Genomic DNA, 20,903 nt, shown 5'->3' on the forward strand with positions numbered 1-20,903 from the left:
TTCACAAGCAACCTGGGCTTTAAGCAGCCTAATTGCCATTTACTAGCAGCTGGACTAGCTCTTAATGCTCAGTTCTGCAGAGGAAAAGGCTAATTCTCTTTCAGTGAACAGCATGTGTCAGCTACAGCAAATGCAAAACTCAGACTTGCTGTGTGTGTCATCTGGTGCTTCTGAGAGCTCACAAAGGGCTGAACCCACCACCTGCCTGTGCGGAGGATGGCGGATTTTCTGTCAGGGTATGGCTAACTTGCTTCTTAAGATGTTGTGTAAAGCACTGAAAGCTTCTATAACAACTAAATAATTCAGAGAAATTTTGCAGAGAGGTCCCTTATGGGGCTGCCAGCACCTGCCCTCTATATTTTGGGGGTACAGAATGGCTTTATCCCCTCTGTCTAAGCATGTGGTGGAAGGGAACCAACAGGACACAACTCACCACAACCAGCTTTGGTCAAGTAGGACTTGAAAGTGGGCTGGACCACTGGTTCATTTTTACATCTCCCTTGGCAGGCACCAGGGGGGAGGATTCTTCCTGTCAGGAGAATTTGAACTCTCCCAGTATCCAAGGGCACAGAAACACCTCCTGCCTTTGCCCCTGCCCCAAGCCTTTCAGCTGACTCCTCGGCAAAGGCTGGGTTAGATAAGCACCAGTAACAAAGCAGCAGTGACAGAGCAGTGCATGTAACAAACAATGTGCTTGGTATTTGGAGATGACTCAGCTTTCCAGAGCCCTGCACTGAACGGGGCTGGAGCACCACTCTGACAGCCTTGGACAGCAGTGATGGACAAAGAAGTCAGTCTTCAATCGCTGTCATCTGTGCTGTGTCTCTTCCCAGTCATCTCCATGTGCTTTTGAGAGTCTTGTCACTCTTGGGGGTGACAAAGGTCTTGGCAACCTCTGTGCAGGCTGCAGTACTGCATGTGCTAGGAGCCACAAACTGAGAAGCACAAATTTCTGAGTTAATTAAATATATAATGACACTTTTAAAAGTCTCTCTAATATTGTTGTTGCTTTGAGCCTGTAGGGGACAGAATTTCAAAGGAAATTTTCTGGCTTATCCCTCCCACTCCGAACTGGTGCACAGAGGAGCTGGGTCTCAGTCATGTCTTTGTCGTTTGGGCTTGATGTAATTTTCTTACCAAGGTTCTCCTGAGTGTCCTGTCTATTCCCAGCTGATGGTTCCCTGGTAGTAACCTACTCGTGAGAGCCCAGACTGCAGGCTCAGATGTGGGCAGGGTTTCCCCCTGCTTTGAGGATCAGCCCACTCTTTTCTGCTTTCTTAACTGAAGATGGAGTCACTCCAGTGAACATGCAGAACGCCTTCAACAGATATTTTCAAAACCACACAGTTTCCTGCCTGGTGTTTTGGTAGTTATTCAGAAATCACATGTTAACACTAAAGTCATCAGCTTGTTTAAATGTACCCGTTTTATTTTGATCTATACAGGATATATAGATCACACAAGTGTGACAGTGCTTTTCCCATCTTGGATGGTCCTTCATTCCCAGGTTCCAACTGACCAGTAGAAGGTTCCCTTGTCCCTTCCTCCTGGGTTTGCCTCCCATGGGTACAGATGTGTCAATCAGTGTATATAAACTCTACAGGACCTCCTGGGCCCAAAGCCAGCCTCCATCCACATCCCTGCAGCAGAAGGCCTTCCATATATAAACCCAGACTCGAGTGCCTCCTCTCTGAGATGGTGAAGTGGTATTTTTGGGTGCTCTGCTTATGATTTTCTCTTTCATCAAGTCAGAAGCCCATGCCTTGATATTCTCCACCCGTTTCCTAAGCATACAGCATGTCTTACCTTTGGTGAATATTTGGGTGAGCTTTTTAAAGCTTTTCCTTGTTATGACATGACCTAGAACATCCCCCTTCTTCTTTTATTTTTTTTTTTAACCATTTTCATCTAATTCCAGGAGGAGTGCTTTCATAGACTGCCACATCTCCAAGAAGGCATGAGGAAGTAAACACCTCTGAGCAGAGCCTCCCCAGAAAGGCAACAGCAGTTGGCTCAAACCCTGTCTTCCTACTCAAACCTCACACTTTAAGCGCTACTCAGACAATTACTTTGAGTTCCTTTAAGTATCTGCAGTTGTTTTCTGACTCACTTCTGCTTTGGGCATTGATGATGAGTGGAAAGCCTGAAAACACTTGCAAAGTCTATTCTGTAGTTTAACCTTTTTTTTAATTTCTTTTTTTTTTTTTTTTTTGTGTGTGTGTGTATAAAAGAGTAATGCCTTTTGCAGGGGAAAGTGGCAAGTATTCAAGTGCTCCCAACAAGGCAGAAGCATCATGTGTTTGTGGCCCTGTCTTCTTTGCAGAACAACAAATCTCACAAGCCACGGTGAAGACACCGATCATTAAAAAAAAAAAAAAAAAAAAAAAAAGGGGGGAATCTGGAAAAATATATGTGCCCAGGAGGTTTTGGACCTGTACTGCGTCCAGTCTCTCGGGTCTCAGAGAACCCTGTATGCCTGGCTGCTGCCACCAAAGGCCTGTGGGACCTTTGTTGTCAGCACGTTTGCCAACTGCAGTTCCAGTTTTGTAACCCCTTTCCCGAGGAGAGATGTTGAACCCTACCCACACCTCAGGATAGATTGTAATTTAAAAAAAAAACCTCACTGTTCCTGAAATGTGTCTTAATTAACTCTCAGCAATTTGCATTTGACAAAAGATAGAAGCCAGTTTCTCTTGTTCTACTGATCTGTGCTTCATGCCAGATGGGGGTGGCTTCGGGTCAGGTGTTTCCCAGACCTGGGGCTGTCTTTTGGATGCAAGGCAACCCAGGAGAGAAAAGGGAAAGAGAGAAAATAAATACTGGTTGGCTTAGGGTAGCTCAGCTCCAGACTGATCCGCATAAAAAACGTATTGGGATGATAAATAATTTTGATAAAAGGCACTTGACAAATGGAGCAGCTGTTCTACCCCGTGGATGGGGCTGTAAATCCAGTATTTATAGGCAGGGGCTCCCAAAGGACTTCCCTGCTGTGGCAGGTGGGTCCTGGGGAACGTTCCTATTCTGGCAGCTCATGCATTGTGGATCTTACACCACTAATATCATCCCTGAGATGCAGGCAAAGAAAGGAGAGATTAGTATTCCTCAGCAGGACTGTGGGGACGTGGTTTGCTGGGGGCAAGGCCACGTTAGGTTTTCTGCAAGCAGTGCAAAAATGGGGTTTTGATTGGTTTCTAACCAGTCACAATTGGCACATTTTAAATGACTATAAAAGACCTGACACCCTCCTGAAGAATAGGGTCACCCTTTAATGTTTTTTTTTCTTTGTAGAGGAGGCACAAAGGAAAGAGGTTAATTGACAAACCAAAGTCCTGCATCAGTAGTGTGGAGGGTTCCCAAATTGCAACATAAAAACATATTGCCAAAAGGACATGTTAAAGCCCTGATCCTATAGCCAGGCTGAGGGGAGAGACATCAGCTCCTGCTGCATCTGGGGAGGCACGCACATTATTACATACAGCTCTGCTTTAGCTAAAACCTGAAATTTTACATTTAAATGTTAGCATTCTGGTAAATGATACAGAGGTGCCTCAAAGGGACCTCTGTCAGGTCCCTTTGTGGGTGGGTGCTTGCTACCCTGGAGAAGCCTCCTTCAGCTCAGGCAAGACACAGAGTGAGTCTGAGCTACATAAACCAGGCACAGGCACAGCAAGAGCTCCTGCTGCTTTTGGCAACGTGCTGGGGGTGGCTTCTAGGCTGGAGTGTCCTTAGTGGCTTTGGCCCCCAGTGGCAGCCCTCAAGAGAAGACAAATGCAATGGCAACAGAAGGGGTGTAAAGAAAACCCTGTGCTGGTCCTCAGTGTCAGATATTTTGGGGAAGAATAGCACCCCTGGAGGAGTGCTGTGGGTGAGTGAATGTCCTGGAAGTGAACCATCCCCTGTCTCTTTCCCCATGGTGCCCCAGGAAATTGCTGTTTGAGTGTACCACTCTGTTCCCTGGTATGAATCTGTAGAGGAAGGGTTTTCCAAAGAGCTCTTGCTGATTTTCCATTTACTCCCCCATCACAGTGATTACAGAGGTTTGTACTTATACAATGCTTCAGTAAGGGAGTGATGAACTATTTACAGGGGATTTTTCTTTTGTCTACAGCTATAGGAAAAATCCTGACAGCAGGGTTCACTCACATAGTCCTGCTCTGCTCCAAGGATGCAATGGAAAAACACTTCTCTCCCTGGAGAGGAACCCACATCAGCGGGAGGACGAGCAATCAGTAAGTGATAATGAATCAGTTAAAGTGCATTTGAGATCAATAGATGTAGGTTAGGACACATGTAGCCAGTCATTTCTGAGTCTCTTTTAACACAGCTGCATGTTAGCCTAAACCCCAATTATTATGCATTTTACAGAGTATAAATTTTTCAGCATTCTCTGTTCAGTTTGGGCAGAGTCCTTTAAGTACTGTCTTACATGGGCTAACAGTGGGGTAAACCAGCCTGGATTTAGAAAAATTGGGGCCACATGGTCACAGAATTATTGTGGAATAAATCATATGTTGGGGCCCAAACATGCTTCCTTGTTTGCTTCATTCCTCTTCTTGATGATCTTTTGAAGAAAGATCCAAAGCCCAAAGCACCTGAAGCTGTTGCTAATTGGGCAATGGCTTATGTGTCACTTAGATTTACTCATTCTACATACACCCCCTCACAATATAATTAACAGTGATGGCACTGTTAGATAATTAAATTTAGTTTTAGGCAGAGGTCAAATGACCTGGATAGTTTATATGGGGGCTGATGCCCTTCAATGACTAAATCAAAAACAGTGATTTCAGGGTCCCCCACTGCTGACAGCTGAGCTTTGGGTCATTAAGGTGCTCATTGCTCACCAAGGCCTGTGGGAAATATGGAATTTTCACATTTCCCCACTTTCCAAATGGAAATTAAATAGCAAAAACAATGACCTGTCATAGAATGATCCCAGTGTGTGGCAGAAGAAATGGAAATGGAGCTGATGAGGGATGTAGGGACTGAGCTGGGAGGGCTGTGTGCTTCTTCCATGGTTATTGTTTAATGAAGGATGGGATGTGGTAACTCCATTCCTTTATCTGGCTTGGTGGTGCCCTGCCCATGCTGCAACTCAGCCATATCTGTGCCAGTGCTGGCTGGGGCTGCTGTGACACAGCAGGGTCTGGCTGCCGTGCCCAGGGGGTTCCTGCCAGGTGGAAACTCAATCTTGTGCTGAAATGACTCATGGCAAAATATCTTGAACCAGTTCAACTGAGTACTTTGTTTTGAGTCACGGCGACTGTAACTGCAAGGTTTGTTTAGATGCTCCTGGCAGAAAAAAAGACAGTGTGCAGAGAGACACAGATTGGTAAATGTATAACTAAAAGAATAACATACTGGAAACATTTTTTTAATGGAAAAAGCTTCCTGCAAAAAACGACTGCTCAGTTTAAGCTTTTCCTGCAGCCTGGCTGGGTACAAGTACAGCCCACGTAGCAGCCCTGGCATCTCCGGAGGTCACTGGGTGCACATCTCCCCTCCAAGGCTCTGAATTTGCTCCAAGCAGCCCTCTCTGGGATCTTCCTGTCACTTCCCTCTATCACTTTATGCATTTCTTATTTCAGTGATAACAGGAGGGTCCTCTACATTTTTCCCATCTCTAGAGGCAGTGGATAGATCATAATTAAATCACAGCTTAGCTTGGGACTTGGCACTCGTGCTGAGGATCAGGGCAATCTGTCTATTTGCAGGATTAGACATACATACATACATACATATATATATATATGCATATATTAGTCCTTATGTTTTTCACAAATAATCCTGTGTGTTCTTGGATGGAAAGCACATTAGAGCAAGCCAGCATCTTCTCTCATCCTGTTTGTTCCTCCCTTCTCTGCCTGAGAACAATGACAGCAGGAGGAAGTCTCGCATTGGTTTGTTACCAGTTTCCAGGCAGTTTTGCTTCCAGCTCCCCAACTAGAAGCGCAACATTGCAATCCCTGGGCTGGAACAGACGCAGACAACATCTGGTCTAGAAAAACACCATGAAAGATAGTGGAGTTTGCTGAATTTAGCATTTTGATCAAATTTACCTCTTTATATGTGACAGGGCTATTGACTGTGCACGATATTACGGAGGGATGATGTGTAGCTTGGGAAGAGGGGTTAAATAGAGGCATGCTGCCGTCACTGCGGGTGATGTGCAGCCCCGTGCGACTTCCGCTACCTGCCACTTGGGCAGTTCATTACCAAAAAAATCACATTCTGCTGCGCCCTCGCAGCCCTGCAAGCTGAAACAGACACAGCCAGCGCTGCAATCGGGATTAGTAAGTGATAAGGCAGGGATGCAGTCCCCCGGGCAGAGCCGAGGACAGAGGCAGCACCAACCCTGCTGTTTCTGGGGAGGTTTCAGCAGCTCTTCTGGCCCTTGGTCCGTCCGTGTCCCGCAGTCCTGCCTGCTGAGGCTGCACCTCCCGCACCAGCAGCAGCACGCAGCCTCCCCACAACTGCACGACCGTTTGTAATGCCATTTATTATTACTTTTTGGAGCACATCTCCAATCAGAGAGTGTAAGAAAATCCCATCCGCCTGCCAGTTGACTCATGTGTAGGGTTTCCGCTTCCCAGATCTGCATATTGTAAGCTCCTGACACAAGTTGATGTTGTTAAGTACAGCTTCCATACGGTTCTCTCAAAGGCAACAGATTTTTTATACATATATATTTATATATGGCACCTGGTTTGGCAGGAACCACATCCGAAAAGGGGAAATAAGGAAAACTAAAAGCTGACTCTACCTAGCTATTGCTGGCTTGGGAAGCGCTTTGGCCAATTCCAAACACAGCATCAATCCCTTATTCCTACTGAGGATCAGCCTGCGAGTTGGTAGGGCTGGGATGGCTCCCGAGTGCCGAGGGAACAGGTCGACAACCGGTCAGCAAACCCAGCTGTGACATCTGAATCCAGCTGCAGAAGGGCCAAATCTCACTGAGCATCCCGAGGAACACCAAGCAGGCTCCTCTGGCCTTGGTGCTCCCACCTCCTGCCTGCAGGGTTTGGGTTCAGCACCTGAAACTGGGCAGCCCTCCCCACCGCACCTGACAGGCACCGCTGCCGGGGTCCTTGGGTGGGGGAACCCATGCGGCCTGGACCCCTGCGCCTTTCCGCCCAGCTCCAGCCCGGATGCCCGGACCTTTCTGTCTCGGGGGGATCTGCGTGCTGAACGAGCCCGTTTGCGCACCCCGGAGGGTCCCGACGCCCGGTCGCTCCGCGGGTGCCGCTGCCCCCACACGTAGAGTCCCCCTCCGTGCCCTCGCTCGCCACCGCGGCGGGTCCCGGCGCAGCCCCCGCCCGCCCCTGAGGGGGCTCTGCCCGCCCCCGCGCGGCGCCGCCCCCTGGCGGCGGGTCGGGCGCCGCCCCCGCGGTGACAGACAGGGGCGGCGCGGGGCCGTGCGGGCGCGGTGCGGGGCGGGCGCGGCGATGCGCCGCCGCCGCCGCCATCCCGGCGCAGCCCGCGGCGAGCCCTGCCTGCCTGGCCGCCCCTAGGCAGCCGCGCTGCGGGCGGAAGGACAGGGGCGGCGGCGGCGGCTTCTCCTTCCCGGCGCCCCGCATGAGGAGAGGCGTTAAATAGCGCCAGCGCCGCGGCGGCCGCCACTGCCCGGTCGGTGGCGGCGGGGCCGCCTGGCCGGCGGCGGAAATATGGCGAGCGATTCCCCGGCGCGGAGCCTGGACGAGATAGACCTCTCGGCGCTGCGGGTGAGGCGCAGGGCCGGGGATCGCGGGGAAGCATGCGGGACGGCACCCCTCCCATCCATCCATGTATCCATCCACCCATCCACCTATGCATCCATCCATTTATCCATCCATCCCCCGGTGGCGGGGAGATGGGGCTGGGGGTCCGCAGGGCTCGGTGTGTGTGTGTGTGTCTGTGTGTGTATGTGTATGTGTATGTATGTATGTATGTATGTGTGTGTGTGTGTGTGTGTGATGTGCGCCTGCACGTATGTAAATGCGGGCAAGATAACCGTGTGCGCGTGCATGTGCGCGCCCGCCGCCGCTCGCGCGCGTGTGTGCGCGCATCCACACGTGTGTGCATCCGCACATGTGTGCGCGTATCCGCGCGTGTGCGCATCCGCACATGTGTGTGTCTGTGTGTATGTCTGTGCGTGTGTGAGTGTGTCCGCCCCGCAGGTGTGTGCGTGTCCGGGTGTGCGCACCCGCGCAGCGCCGCGGGGACGCGGGTGCGGGCGGCCGGGCGGGTCCCCGCGGTGGGGAGCGGGGCCGGTTCCACCCGGACACCCCCGCGCTCCGATCCCCGCCCGGGCAGTACGCGTGGGCAGGCGGTCACGCAGGGATCGCGGTGCCGGGCACCGCCGGGGCGCGGAGCTGCGCCCCAGACCCCGCTTTCCCCGCCCCGGCCCCGCAGCCTCTCTCCATCCCTCTCTCCATCCCTCTCTCCATCCCTCTCTCCATCCCTCTCCCGCTGTGTCCCTGCGCGCTGCCTCCTCCTCACCCCCCGGGAAAATGAAGCCCAGCATGTACCCTTGAAATGTCAGTCTCGTCAGACGTGTCAGCCTCGGCGTGGGCTGTGGCCTGATGTCCCCCCTCGTCCATTTCTCTTGTAACTTTCTTCCTTTTCCCCATCTTGCCGGCCGTAAGAACAGCTCGTTGGAAACAAGCATGGGGAGTCATTGAGAGAAACAGCATTTATGCGGGAGGCAGCAGCCAGGCTGCTCCACACAACCCGCTGCATAGACAAATAAATAAAATCAAGCAGAATCTGCTGAAGATTTGAACAAGTGTATTTTTAGAAATATTATTTGCTTCAGTGCAAGAAAAAAAAAAAGAGAAGTCTATCTTTATTCACTTGCCCTACTTTCTTTCTGGTGAGTTTCTGGTTGATTAATAGTGTAAATGATTGCTCAGCAATACACAGTGTAGATGAGATTGGAATGGGGGAACCATCTGCCTTAAAAACAGACCTGGAGCTGGTTTCCCCTTAGAGGTGGAAAGTGTCTTGAAAGAAAGGTTGCTGAAACTGGTGGAGTTAATCCAGGAGAACGGTATAATTTGGGGGCAAGGGGGCCCTCTCCTTTTTCCCTGCCCTCTGTTTTTTTTTTATTTTAATTTTTTGTTTAACATCTGTGCTGGGAAGTGTATTTGAACTAGGATATAATCTCTTTTTAAAACCATATCCACACGTGCTTAGGTTGTTTTTTGGTTTGGTTTTTTTTTTTTCCTGTTTGTGGCTTTTTAATAGCAATGCACACCAGCCACAGTCAGGGTTTTGTTTTCGCTTTAGGAGGAAATGTATATTCCCCCCCTCCCCCTGAGACACAGCCCCATGGGCAGTGAGCAGAGCAGTGCTGGCATTTCAGGGTAACCGGAGACAAGGGGACCCAAAATCCCGACTGTGACCGGGGTGGGACAGCAAAACCCTGCTCTCAGCCCAGCAGTGGCCACTGCCAGCACAGGGCTGCTGCCACTCGGACCTCTGCTCCCTCTCAGGGGGAGAGACCTGCTGTGGCACTTTCCTGTAAAGGATGAGATGTGGTGGTTTGCAAGCAAGACAAGAATAGGAGCTTAATTTGCCATGGAATAGATCTTCTTCTAAACTAAGCTCCTCCAGCACTTAGAATAATTGTTAAAGGTCGTAAATTCAGCAGATAGGGCACAAGGCGTGAATCATTCCATGGGGTCTGAATCAGAAATCGATAGTAAATTTGCTGCCTGAGCACAAAACATGGCAGGGAGGAGTAATTCCCCAAGCCTTGCAAAATTTTTATGTATCAGAAAAGAGGTGTCACATTGCAGTGGGGTTGTAGATGAGCCTGGGTGGAGGAGATGTTGCTCTTGTTCTGCTTGTGTGTTTAAAGGGGTGAGAGGTGACTCTGTGAAATGCTGGGAGCAGGTAGTGACTCAAAAATCTGGCCATTTGTTCCCAGCAGCGGGGAAAGGAAGCGCTCAGGACACTTATCTCTGAGTTTGAGTCACTGAAATGTTCCAGGAGGCATGGCTTATGAGCCACAGGCAAATGGGTGTAAGGTGGACCTCTGATTGCCAGTTTGCCCGGTCCTTTGCTTTGGCTTGCCTCCTGCTGTCCCCGGGAAGGGAGGTGTATTTGCAGGTTGGCAGGGTGCTGTTGAAGGCTGAGCACAAGCAGAACCCTGCACACCATCATTCAATTCAATGTGCCACTGCCCACAGCCTTATGGGGTTGGATTTATAGATCTGGGCTGGAAGGTGACATAGGAGGTGGCAGGAGCTCCCATTTTTGCCACACTGTAGAGTTTATTTTGGCCACACAGTCGGGCTCCACTGCAGCAGTGCTTCTGCTTGATGTGCTGGTGGCTGGGCCAGGAACAAAGCACTGAATTCTGATTAAAATGCACGGCCTGGTGCACTTGGGGTTGGCTCCTGCCTTCTCTGTGACATGTTTGTATCCATCACTGGGCACCGTGCTCATTGCCCTGGTACCCAGGAGTGCCCCTGTGGATGCAGAGGACTGAATGTGCCAGTATAGGAAGGATTCTCAAACCAGAGATCTTCCAGTGGTGGTGCTGGTAATGAGGATTGTTAATGTTGCAGAAAACTGTAATTTAAAACAATGAGGCCATCAAACAAGTAGCACTGCATATTATACTGACAAGGGGATAAGATAAACTACATTATAATGTTCTTTTGTATGGGCAAGGGGATATTTTTTGCTAGTCCACTCAGCATGTTTAATAGCCAGATGACCTGGCAGTGTTATTAGCAGAATAATGATTAACGTGGGGATTCACACAGGATGTTGACAGGCATGTTGGAGAAGCAGATTTTTGCAATAAAATGAAAAAGAGTGAGAAGGGATGCAGTGGGCCATGGTCTGTGCTGGGAAATGCACAGCTGATCCCAATAGGAGAGAGCAGAAAGATGGGGCTGGGTTTGGTGGTTTTTTCCCCCCTTTATTTTTCCTCTCAGCGAATGCAAGAGCCTGTCATCTCTTGCTGAAGGCAGTGGCCTTGATCCTTCTCAAATATTCAGGTCAGTAGCTTTTCCTCTGCTGCATCCATCTGCAGGGCTGGGCCTCTGGCTGATGTACTGAGCAGTGGTGCTGGACTCTTCTGCAGTAGCTGCCACAGCTGGATTCATCTGAGTTGCTTTGCAAGGTGTGTGGGAGGTTATAAAAGATCTCAGGGAGGAAAAACCTTTCCCAGGGAGCTGATAACCCCTGGGCTGGGTCTGGCTTGGGGCCAGCAATCCCCTCTGCTCACAGCTGCTCCTTGTCTTGCAGGCAGGAGCTCGCCCTGGGCATAGGGCACCAGGCTCAGCTGGGATGTACAGCTTGGCTGAGGGTTTCCTGCAAGGCAGGGAGTTTAAAAAGAGCCTTTTTGGGGAAGAAGCAATTGTTTTCTTTGTGTACCTGGACGTTGCTTTTGTTTTGAACTCATTAACAAAGCCCAGGCTTTTGTTGTTTACTTCAGTGAAGTGCTGACCATGCACTCTTTGGAAACTGTATCCTAAAATCGTTTATTGTTTTGGAAAAGCCTGGCCTTTAATGCTCAGGCTTGGAGAGGAGACAGCACAGAATTTAAGGAGCCGGTGAGTATTAGCTGTTGCTGGGAAGAATTGGATGAAACCCAAAAATGTCACTACTCTTCCTTTAGCTTGCTTTGTATAGAAGTGAAGTTTCAGTGGCCCTTTGTTTGCATTAGTTGATCACTGTCAATGAAGATAAAAGCTGACATGTTAAAAACCCACAAAACTCAAACATTCTGGCATTGTCCTGTTTCTAGAACTTTGTCAGTTTATGGCATATTTCAGCATCATTAAAGATTTAGAAGAAGCTCTATTGTGGGATAAGCAGTGCAAGCCACCACTCAGGAGCATTACTCTGGCAGCATTATTTTAGGTTTCTTCTTCCAGCACCTTTTAAAAAAATTTCTGTAGCTCAACAGAATTTGGGCAGCTTTTGTAAAGGTCACCTTCCTAAACAGAAAGAGGAACAAACTTGACTGGAGATGACTTCTAGAGATTAAAAAAAAAAAAAAAAGATGTGAAAAGCTTATTTTGCTGTATTTTACGTGATAATGCCATACTTGCAACTAACTTTGCAAATTAATATTTAATTTAAAATTAAAATAATTTAATATTATTTTTGCAAATAACTGCAGAATTTGGGGCAGATGTTCAACAAATAAATATATATATTCACAGTTCCTGAGGAATGACGCTCGCAGGAGTATTCCATTTCCTCTTCCAGTGTCATTCAGTGCACATATAAGCTATGGAGCATGACAGTATCCATGTGCTTTGTCTATTTTGGAGTCCTTTAAGTTCTAAGCCATAAAGCTGCAGCAGAATACTTATCTCTGAATCACAGAATCATAGAATGGTTTGGGTTTGAAGGCACCTCAGAGCTTATCTAGTTCTAAACCTCCTGCCATGGGCAGGGATGCCTTCCCTTAGACCAGGTTGCTCCAAGCACTCTCCAGCCTAGCCTTGAACAATTCCAGGGATGAGGCATCCACAGCTTCTCTGGGTTTTATGTTGCAGTGCCTTACTACTCTCTGAGAAAATAATTTATTCCTAAGATCTAATCTAAATCTTTCCTCTAATTTAAATCATCCCAAAGGGATGGCAATGTCCAGCTCCATTCCTTGAGCCATTGGTGCAAATGTATCCTCTATGCACCTGTGCATGTTCTTGTGCTCATGAAAAGTTACAGTGGAAAAGGATCTGTCTTCTGTCAGATCTTTCTCTGGGGTTGATTGTGTTCTTCTCTCTGCCTTTTGGAGTTGTGCAGCCCAGCTGCTGCTCTTCTGCACTTACTCTTCAGCGCTGGTCTTCCTCATCTTTGCAGTTCTTCCACAACACAGCAGTGTATGGTCTTTTTGAAGGCATGGAGAGTTCTCTGTTCTCACTAATGCTCTTTTGCTGGGCAGCCATAAAAATTAATAATTTGGAGTGAATTTATGGCAAAATATATGCTTGAGCAGGCTGAAGTTTGAGCGCAAGCACTTTGTTGAATCAAGCCTTGAAGCAACAAAGAGCATTTGGTTGGTGTGCATATTTAAAATAAAGGGTCTGTTTTTAATCCTTGTGACAAGAAGGAATTAGAGGAGGTTTTTAACCTTGCTACCTGAAGGTAGTTTTTATATGCCAGGCTTGTAGATGTAGTGGTACAGTCTGTATGGGGTGAGGGAGGAGTTTCCATCTGATCTGTATGTAAATCCCCTGGATGAATCACCCAGCTGTGGAAGAGGTGTCCTTGGAAATCATCATTCATGTGAGGCCAGGTCAGGCGAAAGTTCCTGGGCTTGGCTCTGAGCTGCTCCCTGCAACCCCTTACCTGACCCCTCCTAGTGCACCCTTACCCTTTGCAAGGGTAATTATAGACACCAGTGGGACTTCTGTGACTCTGACCTGCAGACCAAGGACAGGGTATTGATCCCTGTCTCATTTCTTCATGCCTCATCTGTAAAGGGGTAGAATCCTGCTAGATTTCCCTAGGGAAAGCTACCAGCAGGCAGAAGGGTGCGTGGTGTGGAGGAACAGCTTTGGCAAAAACTCCTGTGCCTTGGGCTGTGGAGGATGGTGTTGAGGGTTCAGGACCTACCACCTGAAGGCAGCTGCTTGCTCTGGGATGCCAGGGCAACACGTGTTGTTTTCCCTTACTGCCAGCTACAGAAGAGACCAGGAGCCTCATGGAGTGAAGGGCAGAGCTGCATCTGCTCTCCCAGGACTTTGGCTGATCCCTTCTCCCTGCTGATGGCCTTTTTGGCTCTGACTGCTCTGTGGTGCAGAGCCTCCATCAGGAGGTTTCTGTTTGCTGATGCTCAGGTGCCTTCTTTGCTACCTTTCACACAGCCATTAAAGCAGGATGCAGGTTAAAACCCACAAGCCTAAGTCATTGGTAGCTCCACTGGGTGAGAGGTTGTGTTTCCCACTCAGAAAGCCAGTAGCTTTAATTTCTTTCTCCCCAACCCCCTTCCCCTGTCCTGTTTTGTCACTTTGATCTGTGACTGCACATTGAAAGTGATGGTCAGTCTGCTCTGGGCTCAGGAAGATAATTTATGTAAGTGAGATTTGATGTTTTCCATGTAAATTGTTTATGATTTCTAAAGGAGCTCTGGCCAAGGAACATGGTCCTTGGAAAATGGATACTCCCCCTCTCCCTGCATTCCTCCTCCGTGGCTGTTTCTAGATGAGCCCTGCAAAGGGCTGAGCATCCCCTTTCTGCCCTGGGATGAGGATACCCAGCACATCCCCCAGCCCTGGGGAGCTCCTGCAATGGCTCGTTAGTGAAAGGAGAAGAAAAGCCACCAAGGTTTGAAAACACTGATAAGAAGTTTAGTTGGCACTCAGTTCTATCTCTCTGCACGCTTGATTTTTATTTTGTAGTGGCCAATCAGAAAACCTTTCCCTTTGATCCAGAATGTCACTTTTCTGTGTTCATTTGCTGCAGTGCTTGCCAGAAGTTCAAGGTTGCGTGTTGGTAATAAACGATGGCAATCAGGCGGGCAGTGCTGGAATGGCCAGGTTGGATACCAGCTCCTGCTTCCATCCGAGGGGAGCCAGCAGCCTGTCCTGTCCCCACACTCAGAAACTGAGTTGCCCTGGCCAGCAGAAGGTGTTCCCTTTGCTCTGCTGTGGGTAACCAGCTCTGCTCTGCCACAGGAGCCCTGTCAGATATTCATGGCTTCGTGCAAACACCATCCACTGCCAGTCAATGAGGTGTCACCTGGGCAGGTGACACGGTCCCATCCTTCCTATGGATGCACCCAGGTGAAACCAGCCCTATGGCAGACACTGTCCCTGCCTGGTTTGTGCTGCTGTGAGCAGTGAGCTGCTCCTCTGAGCAAAGCCTGAGCAGTGCAAGCTCAACATCCTCTTGGTTCTGAGCGCTCCTGCTGCAGCGAGGGTGGGTGCTTCTGCTTGCCTGAGTGCACGTGTGGTTTTCAGCTTCAGAGTGCACACAACCTTTTGTTACAGTTTTTGCTGGTTCCCTCCAGCAGTGGCATTTCAGGGTGCAGAAAGTGTTGCTTTCAGAACAGCAAATTGTTCTAAAAGCAATGCTCTTTAAAAGCCAGGGATATTGCCTCGCATGCATATTCCTTTATAAACTAACAAGAAAAGTAAAAAATTTGTAGGGCTGACAGTTTCCCCTCCCCTTCCTTTTAAAAATTCCCTTTTCTCCTAATTTTGAAACTCAGCAGGAAAAAGCCTACTGCCAGCTGAGTCATGTGTTTAGTGCATGACAGAAGTGACTGTTTGGGATCATGCCCTTAATCTGCTGGATGGTGACTTTAGGATGCATTGGAGGTGGTAGAGCCTTTGCTGAGGAAAAGATCGCACAGCTTGAGCCTAATAAAATGTGTCTAATAACTGCTGTAGCATGCTATAGAAATACAAGAGATCAAAGCTTCAGAGGCATTTATTTTCATAATTTGTGGGTCAGATCCTTGCAGGACTAATTGGGTGCTGTTTGATGTCCAGGCAACAATAGAAATCTCCCTGTACATCAGAATATATTTGTCTCTTCCTTTTTCTTTCATGCAAAAGCATAAAAGCTTAGTGTGATTTTGAGATAAACTGGCAAAAGGGAAAGAGCAGATCTCCTCCCTACCTCACTGCAGTCTTTCTTAGCAGTATTAAGAGGGTAGTGAGGCACTGGGACAAGTGCCCAGAGAAATGACAGATGATCCATGCATGGAAGTGTTCAAGGCCAGGGTGTGGATGGGGCTTGGAGCACCCTGGTCTAGTGGGTGGATCTCTGCCCATGGGGGAGGATGAGCTTAAGGGTCCCTTCCAACCCAAACCATTCCATACTTCTATTACATTGGGGCCATAGAGCTGATACAGTGACCAAAACAAATGTGTCTACTTGCCAGATGTTGACTGTTTAATTACCATCAGTGTTTCAGGAGCACTAAGCCTCATGGCTGTTGCCTACCAGGCTACTGCTCCCCAAAACATGAGCCAAGATGAAACCAGAGAATGAGATGTGATGGTGCAGCTCAGTGCACCTCCCCAGCCGTGGCTCACTAGTTGTGAATCTCTGGTGGTATCTAAGCACCATGGGTGGTCACCCCCAAAACACAGCAGGTCAGATGTGCTTTGGGCTTTGCAGGGCACTTACAAAGGTCTTTTATTTATATGTATTAAAATAAAGTATACAAATCTAAATAAAAATAAGCGTGGCTCTAACTGTTCCCTCTTGAGTGGAGCAGGACAGCACAGCTTGTGTCCCTGTACCTGGCAAATAGACCTTCTTCAAAACAGGCCAGAATTTTCCAGGCTATTCACTCAGATGGGAGATGCCAAAACAGTCATGAAAAATGGCTGGAAAGGAAGGTGCAGTGCCCTTAAACTTGTGGGGTTTGTGTTTGATGCTCCCACTGAATACTCATGGTAGGTGTCTGGGGAAGGGGCTTTTCTTGCGTGTTTGCAGGTGCCACCATTTGGGGAGGAAAGAAAGATGGGTGTGCAAGGCAAATGTTTCTGGAGAAGAACCAGAGGCCAAAGCAACAAAATGAAAAGGACTTTAAATGCATTTTCTGGCGATGCAGACAGGCTGTCTTCAGTGCAATAAATCTTCAGCCTTTATGTATTGATTAGCTTCAGTAAATAGTGTGATGACTCTGCTCTTCCCATTGCTATTCTGTGGGGATCGGTGTGTTAGTATGGCTGAAGAGGCTATAATAGCTAAATGGGATTCCAGTAGTGAGAGCAGTTTACAAATGCTCTCCAAAGTGATCCTCACAGCCAGTGGGACTGTGTTTGACTGCTGTAAATGTAAACAGAATGCTCCACTGGTGACCAGGCTTGTAATGGCTGTGTTTTCTAACGGGTAAAACTCTGTTCTCTGAGCCAAGTGTCCTTCAGTGACTGTGCCCTGCCCTGGCAGGGCTGCTGTCTGCTCCTGGTCCCCTGGCTGGGGTCCTGTGATGGACACATTCTAAAGAGGAGAGGCTGAAATATGGGGCTGCCTGGCTAGAAGACAGAAAATGGCTGAAAATGCCCCTTTTTACACCAGCCATGTAATGATTTCTTAATATTCGTATGATGCTGGGCATAGTTTGAAGCGATTTTGCCTGTCGAGCTTTGTCCCTGCTCTTGGAGCCAGGTATGTGATGTGGCAGCCTGAAAGTGGTTGTGTTTGAGCTCTGGGCAAGCCCCAGGTCCTTGAGCATTTGCTATAATAAAGCATGAACAGAGCAGGAAGATGTCAGGAGCAGCAGTTCGTTGTCCTTGTGGAGCAGGGATGGATGGATGGAGAGCTGCTTTAACTATTAATTGCCATGGCTGGAAGCCCATCCAGAAGACTTTCCATTGGCATCTCCCTCTTTTGTGAATACCTGTAACAACACCCTGGTGAAGGAACTCTTCCAGAGGTAGTTTGGACCATGAGCTGAAATCCCAGGTTGCTCTGGAGACAGTTGAAGGAAAGATAGGATGGAGCAGATACAAAATTAGCATAACAATGCACCTTTAATTCAGCTTGAAGGAAATAATTGAAGACTAGTTGTCACTTACGTTTGTGACCTCTGCCAAGATGACTCACACTGCAATATAATATGAGTCACTTGTTAATGATGGCCTGTTAAGGAGAAAGTGCCAAATCCCTGTAACTTCTTCGCTGTGCTCTGTAAAAGCCAGGATGGGTGTTCAGGATATTATTGCCTAGAAGTAACTGATATGTAAGAGCACTGAAGCACCTTTACTTGGCTCTGGGTGACTCTGGCATGAAAAGGCAAAGGTCCTGAGCAGAAATGCTGCTTCTTCTTTGGCCTTGGTTTAAAAGAGCCACAAAACACCATGTAGCTCTCCTCCCCAGTGCTGCCTTGACATGCTGTTGCCCGAGGATGGGGACCCTGATAACTTTCCTTCCTGCCAGATGGCCCAGCTGGCCAGAGGGCAAATGCCTGCTGGTGGGACAGAGGGTGGGAGGGAGGGAGGTGGGTTAATGGGTGCTCAGCTGTGCATAGGGCATGAAACCTCTACAGAGCATGGGAGGGAGGTCTTAGAGGCATCCTGGCTGATGGGAGAATGTGAAGGGAGCAATACAATACTCTTTGGGAAGGTCCCTGGGGTACCACTGATGTAGAGACCTGCAGCCAGGAGCCTGGGGGAGAAGGGTGAAGAGCTGCAGCCTGTGGTCCCATGCTGTGAGGGCTTGGCCAGGCACAGCTTCCCCGTGAACTCCTCGCCTCTGACGTGTAAGAAGTTTTTTATGGCCTTAGGAACTTACAGTACTCCTGAAGCAATTGACTTGAGCACTCACTTGTTAATCATCTACTAGCTGTATTAGATGCTTCCTCTTACTGAACTAGAGTTTTTCCTCAATAAATGAGATTTCACAATCCACAGAAGAAGTGAGAGGCTGCTGTGGAGGTGCGGCTAAGGGCAGGAGCTCACCAAGAAGTGCCTAGCTCCTGTGCTCAGGAAGGGGTTTCTCAATTGACAGAAGCCTCATGATTTTGTCTGTAGTCAGGAAATTCTGTGAAGTGCTGACACCAGAAGTTATCTTGAAAGGGGAATATTTTTCCCTAGATCTCATAATTCTAGAGAAGCATGGAAAAAGGTCTTCTTGAAAGACCATAATCCAAAGGGCAAATAGAAGACTTCAAGTAGCTTATTGAAAATTCAGAAGAAAAAATGGAGATAAATGTGTGAAGCTTTGCCTGCCTTCTTCCACAAGTGATAAAACAGAGATCCCTGAGCTGCTTGTGCCATGCTTTCATTTTCCAGGTGAGAAGCTGCCTTACCTCTCTTCTGCCACCTGTTCCAAGGTATATCTTGCCCTCTGGACTTTGCCTGTTGGCAGTCCAGACAGGACTGGTGTCTATACAGGATCTTGCTGCCTTAGGCAGCACCAGTGCGGGCACAAGGAGACAGGAGGGTGGTGGTGAAGGGCTGTGGAGGAAGATTGAGGTGTGAGGGGATGAGGAGGAATCCTATCAAGGCAGTCTAAGGTGACCAAAGGACCTTGAATGTACAAGTTGGTTGGATTGCAGAAAATTGTGTGTAGTACCTTAGGAATAGCTCTCTCTGAGGGATGGAGGAATGAGACTTCCAGAAGAGAAGCTGCCAGCACAGTGGAACCCAGATCTTGAACACATCTGTATTTTGTCTTGCTCGTTTGATAATGATCACCCGATTCTTTATCAGTTCCTGCTTTAGCCTAGCGCTCCTGCTGCAGTGGGAGCTCTCAGGAGCTCTGATCATGCCTCTTGAATAGGCAAAAGTTTATCATGTGATTGAACTGGAGGCACACCTTGCAGGTGGGCAAACCATAACCCCCCCAAAAATGGAGCAGTGTGGTTGACCAGTGAGAAAGGGCAGAAGTTCACAGCTGAAGTTGGTTTCTCCAGGCCCTTTCACAATAAATGTTGGGTTTGTTTTTGCCTGTTGATGTGACCTCTTCTGTGCTGCTGGTGTACAGCAAAGTGCCTGCACAGATGAAATGTCCTCGAGAGAAGATGCAAAAGCTCTGCTCATTATCAGAAACGAGTAAAACTGCTCCAAGCTAATATGGCTGCCTAAAAATAGAAGTGGTGTTAGGGGGAGGGGCTGTCTTCTGTGTTCATTTGCCCTTGATTTTCATGACATTTTGCTGCTCTATATTGTGTGTCTTGTTCAGGAGACTGTGTGTCCTGGTCACACTGGAGGAATTCACAAGAATGTGTGCTTGTGTCAAAAAAACATCCTGAGGAGACTGAAGAGCTTGTTGGGGGTTTAGCAGTTAACTGGCAGAATGCAGTTATTCAGGTTTATTCCCTCATCCTCCTGCCCCTCACAGGTTCACAGCATGTTCCTTGCTGTGATCTTGAAGCCTCTCCTGAAGGAGTGGGAGGCCTGAAGAAGGGGATGTGACTGGGATGGGTGCTGTGAGGTGGTGGGAGCAGAGGACATCCATCATGTGTAAGCCTTGCTAGAGAGGACAGTCATACCTCAGTTGAAGGTTGCAGCATCTGCTTTGCAGTTAAGGAAAAAAAAAAAAGGAGAAAAAAATTACTTATAAGACTTAATTACTGAGTTATTGTTATTCAGTATTTAAAGCCCAAGTTTCATAACTGCCTTGTGATATCAGCATTCATGTTCTTTGTCAGTATTATGCAAGCAGCTCACCTTGTGATCATGAAATACTGAAAAGTGCTTTCTAATGCTCACCCTCGTTTCTCAACAAGTCCATAAAACCTCTTCTGCTTTCCATTAATTATGGAACAATGGGACAATTTCATCTTAAAAAGAGCTGAGCCTTTTTTGTTTTTTCTTGCAAGTTCTTGAACCAGCTGCTCCTTTGAGACCTGTCTGTTCTCTGAGACCAGAGTGGACATATCTTCTGTCCTTCACTGCATTGTCTTTTGCCACCTGGGAGAAAGCAGGAGGTTTATGGACCAATCTTAGGGGCAGAGGTCTTGCTCTACTGAAGCAGTTCCAGCTGGTGCTTGGCTGGTTCTGGCACTGCTGTGGTTGGTGTGATCTGCCTTCAAGGTTAACTGAGACAGCTGGGAAAGATGGGAGCAGGTCCAATGGGGATAACTCTATTTCCTTCCCAAAAGAGCTGAAATACTGGCTTGCTTGTTGATATTCAGTTGTTTTCCAAGTGGGAGTTTGTTTAAAAACAGAAGAAGCCCTTTCTGGCCCCCAGCAGGAGCCGTGCTGTGAGACCCTGGCAGTGCAGCTCTGGTTTCACCTGTGCCAGGTCTGGATTTTCCCCATCTTCCAGATTTTGCAGAACACTGAGAGTAGACCTCTAGTTTTCCTCTTGCTCAGTCCAGTTCTGCCACTCAGTGGCATCCAGAGAGAGGGTGGGACAGGGAGGGTTGTCCTGTTCTGTGGGGGTTTACCTGTGAGGTGGTTCTGCAGGTGACTCTTCAGAGGTGATGGGGTCTTTTGATATTCTTGGGAAAATCTTGAATGATTTCCTTAAGAGATGCAAAATTTAAT

The 20,903-nt window shown here is 48.2% G+C and overlaps 1 protein-coding gene across 4 annotated transcripts in view; it reads left to right on the plus strand.

Moving 5' to 3' along the window:
- Positions 1-7,459: 7,459 nt before the first annotated feature.
- TNIK (TRAF2 and NCK interacting kinase) overlaps positions 7,460-20,903 on the plus strand; it is a 149,927-nt gene continuing 136,483 nt past the window's right edge. For 3 of the 4 annotated variants that reach the window (XM_059855777.1, XM_059855778.1, XM_059855776.1), the window contains exon 1: positions 7,461-7,721. In XM_059855777.1, the coding sequence (XP_059711760.1) occupies positions 7,665-7,721 (57 nt within the window). In that variant the 5' untranslated portion in view covers positions 7,461-7,664. Of the gene's footprint in view, positions 7,722-20,903 lie in introns of all 4 variants that reach the window. The other variant, XM_059855775.1, reaches the window with a different exon arrangement.

The sequence above is a fragment of the Haemorhous mexicanus genome, chromosome 10 (genome assembly GCF_027477595.1).
Source record: "Haemorhous mexicanus isolate bHaeMex1 chromosome 10, bHaeMex1.pri, whole genome shotgun sequence".
NCBI lineage: Eukaryota > Metazoa > Chordata > Aves > Passeriformes > Fringillidae > Haemorhous > Haemorhous mexicanus.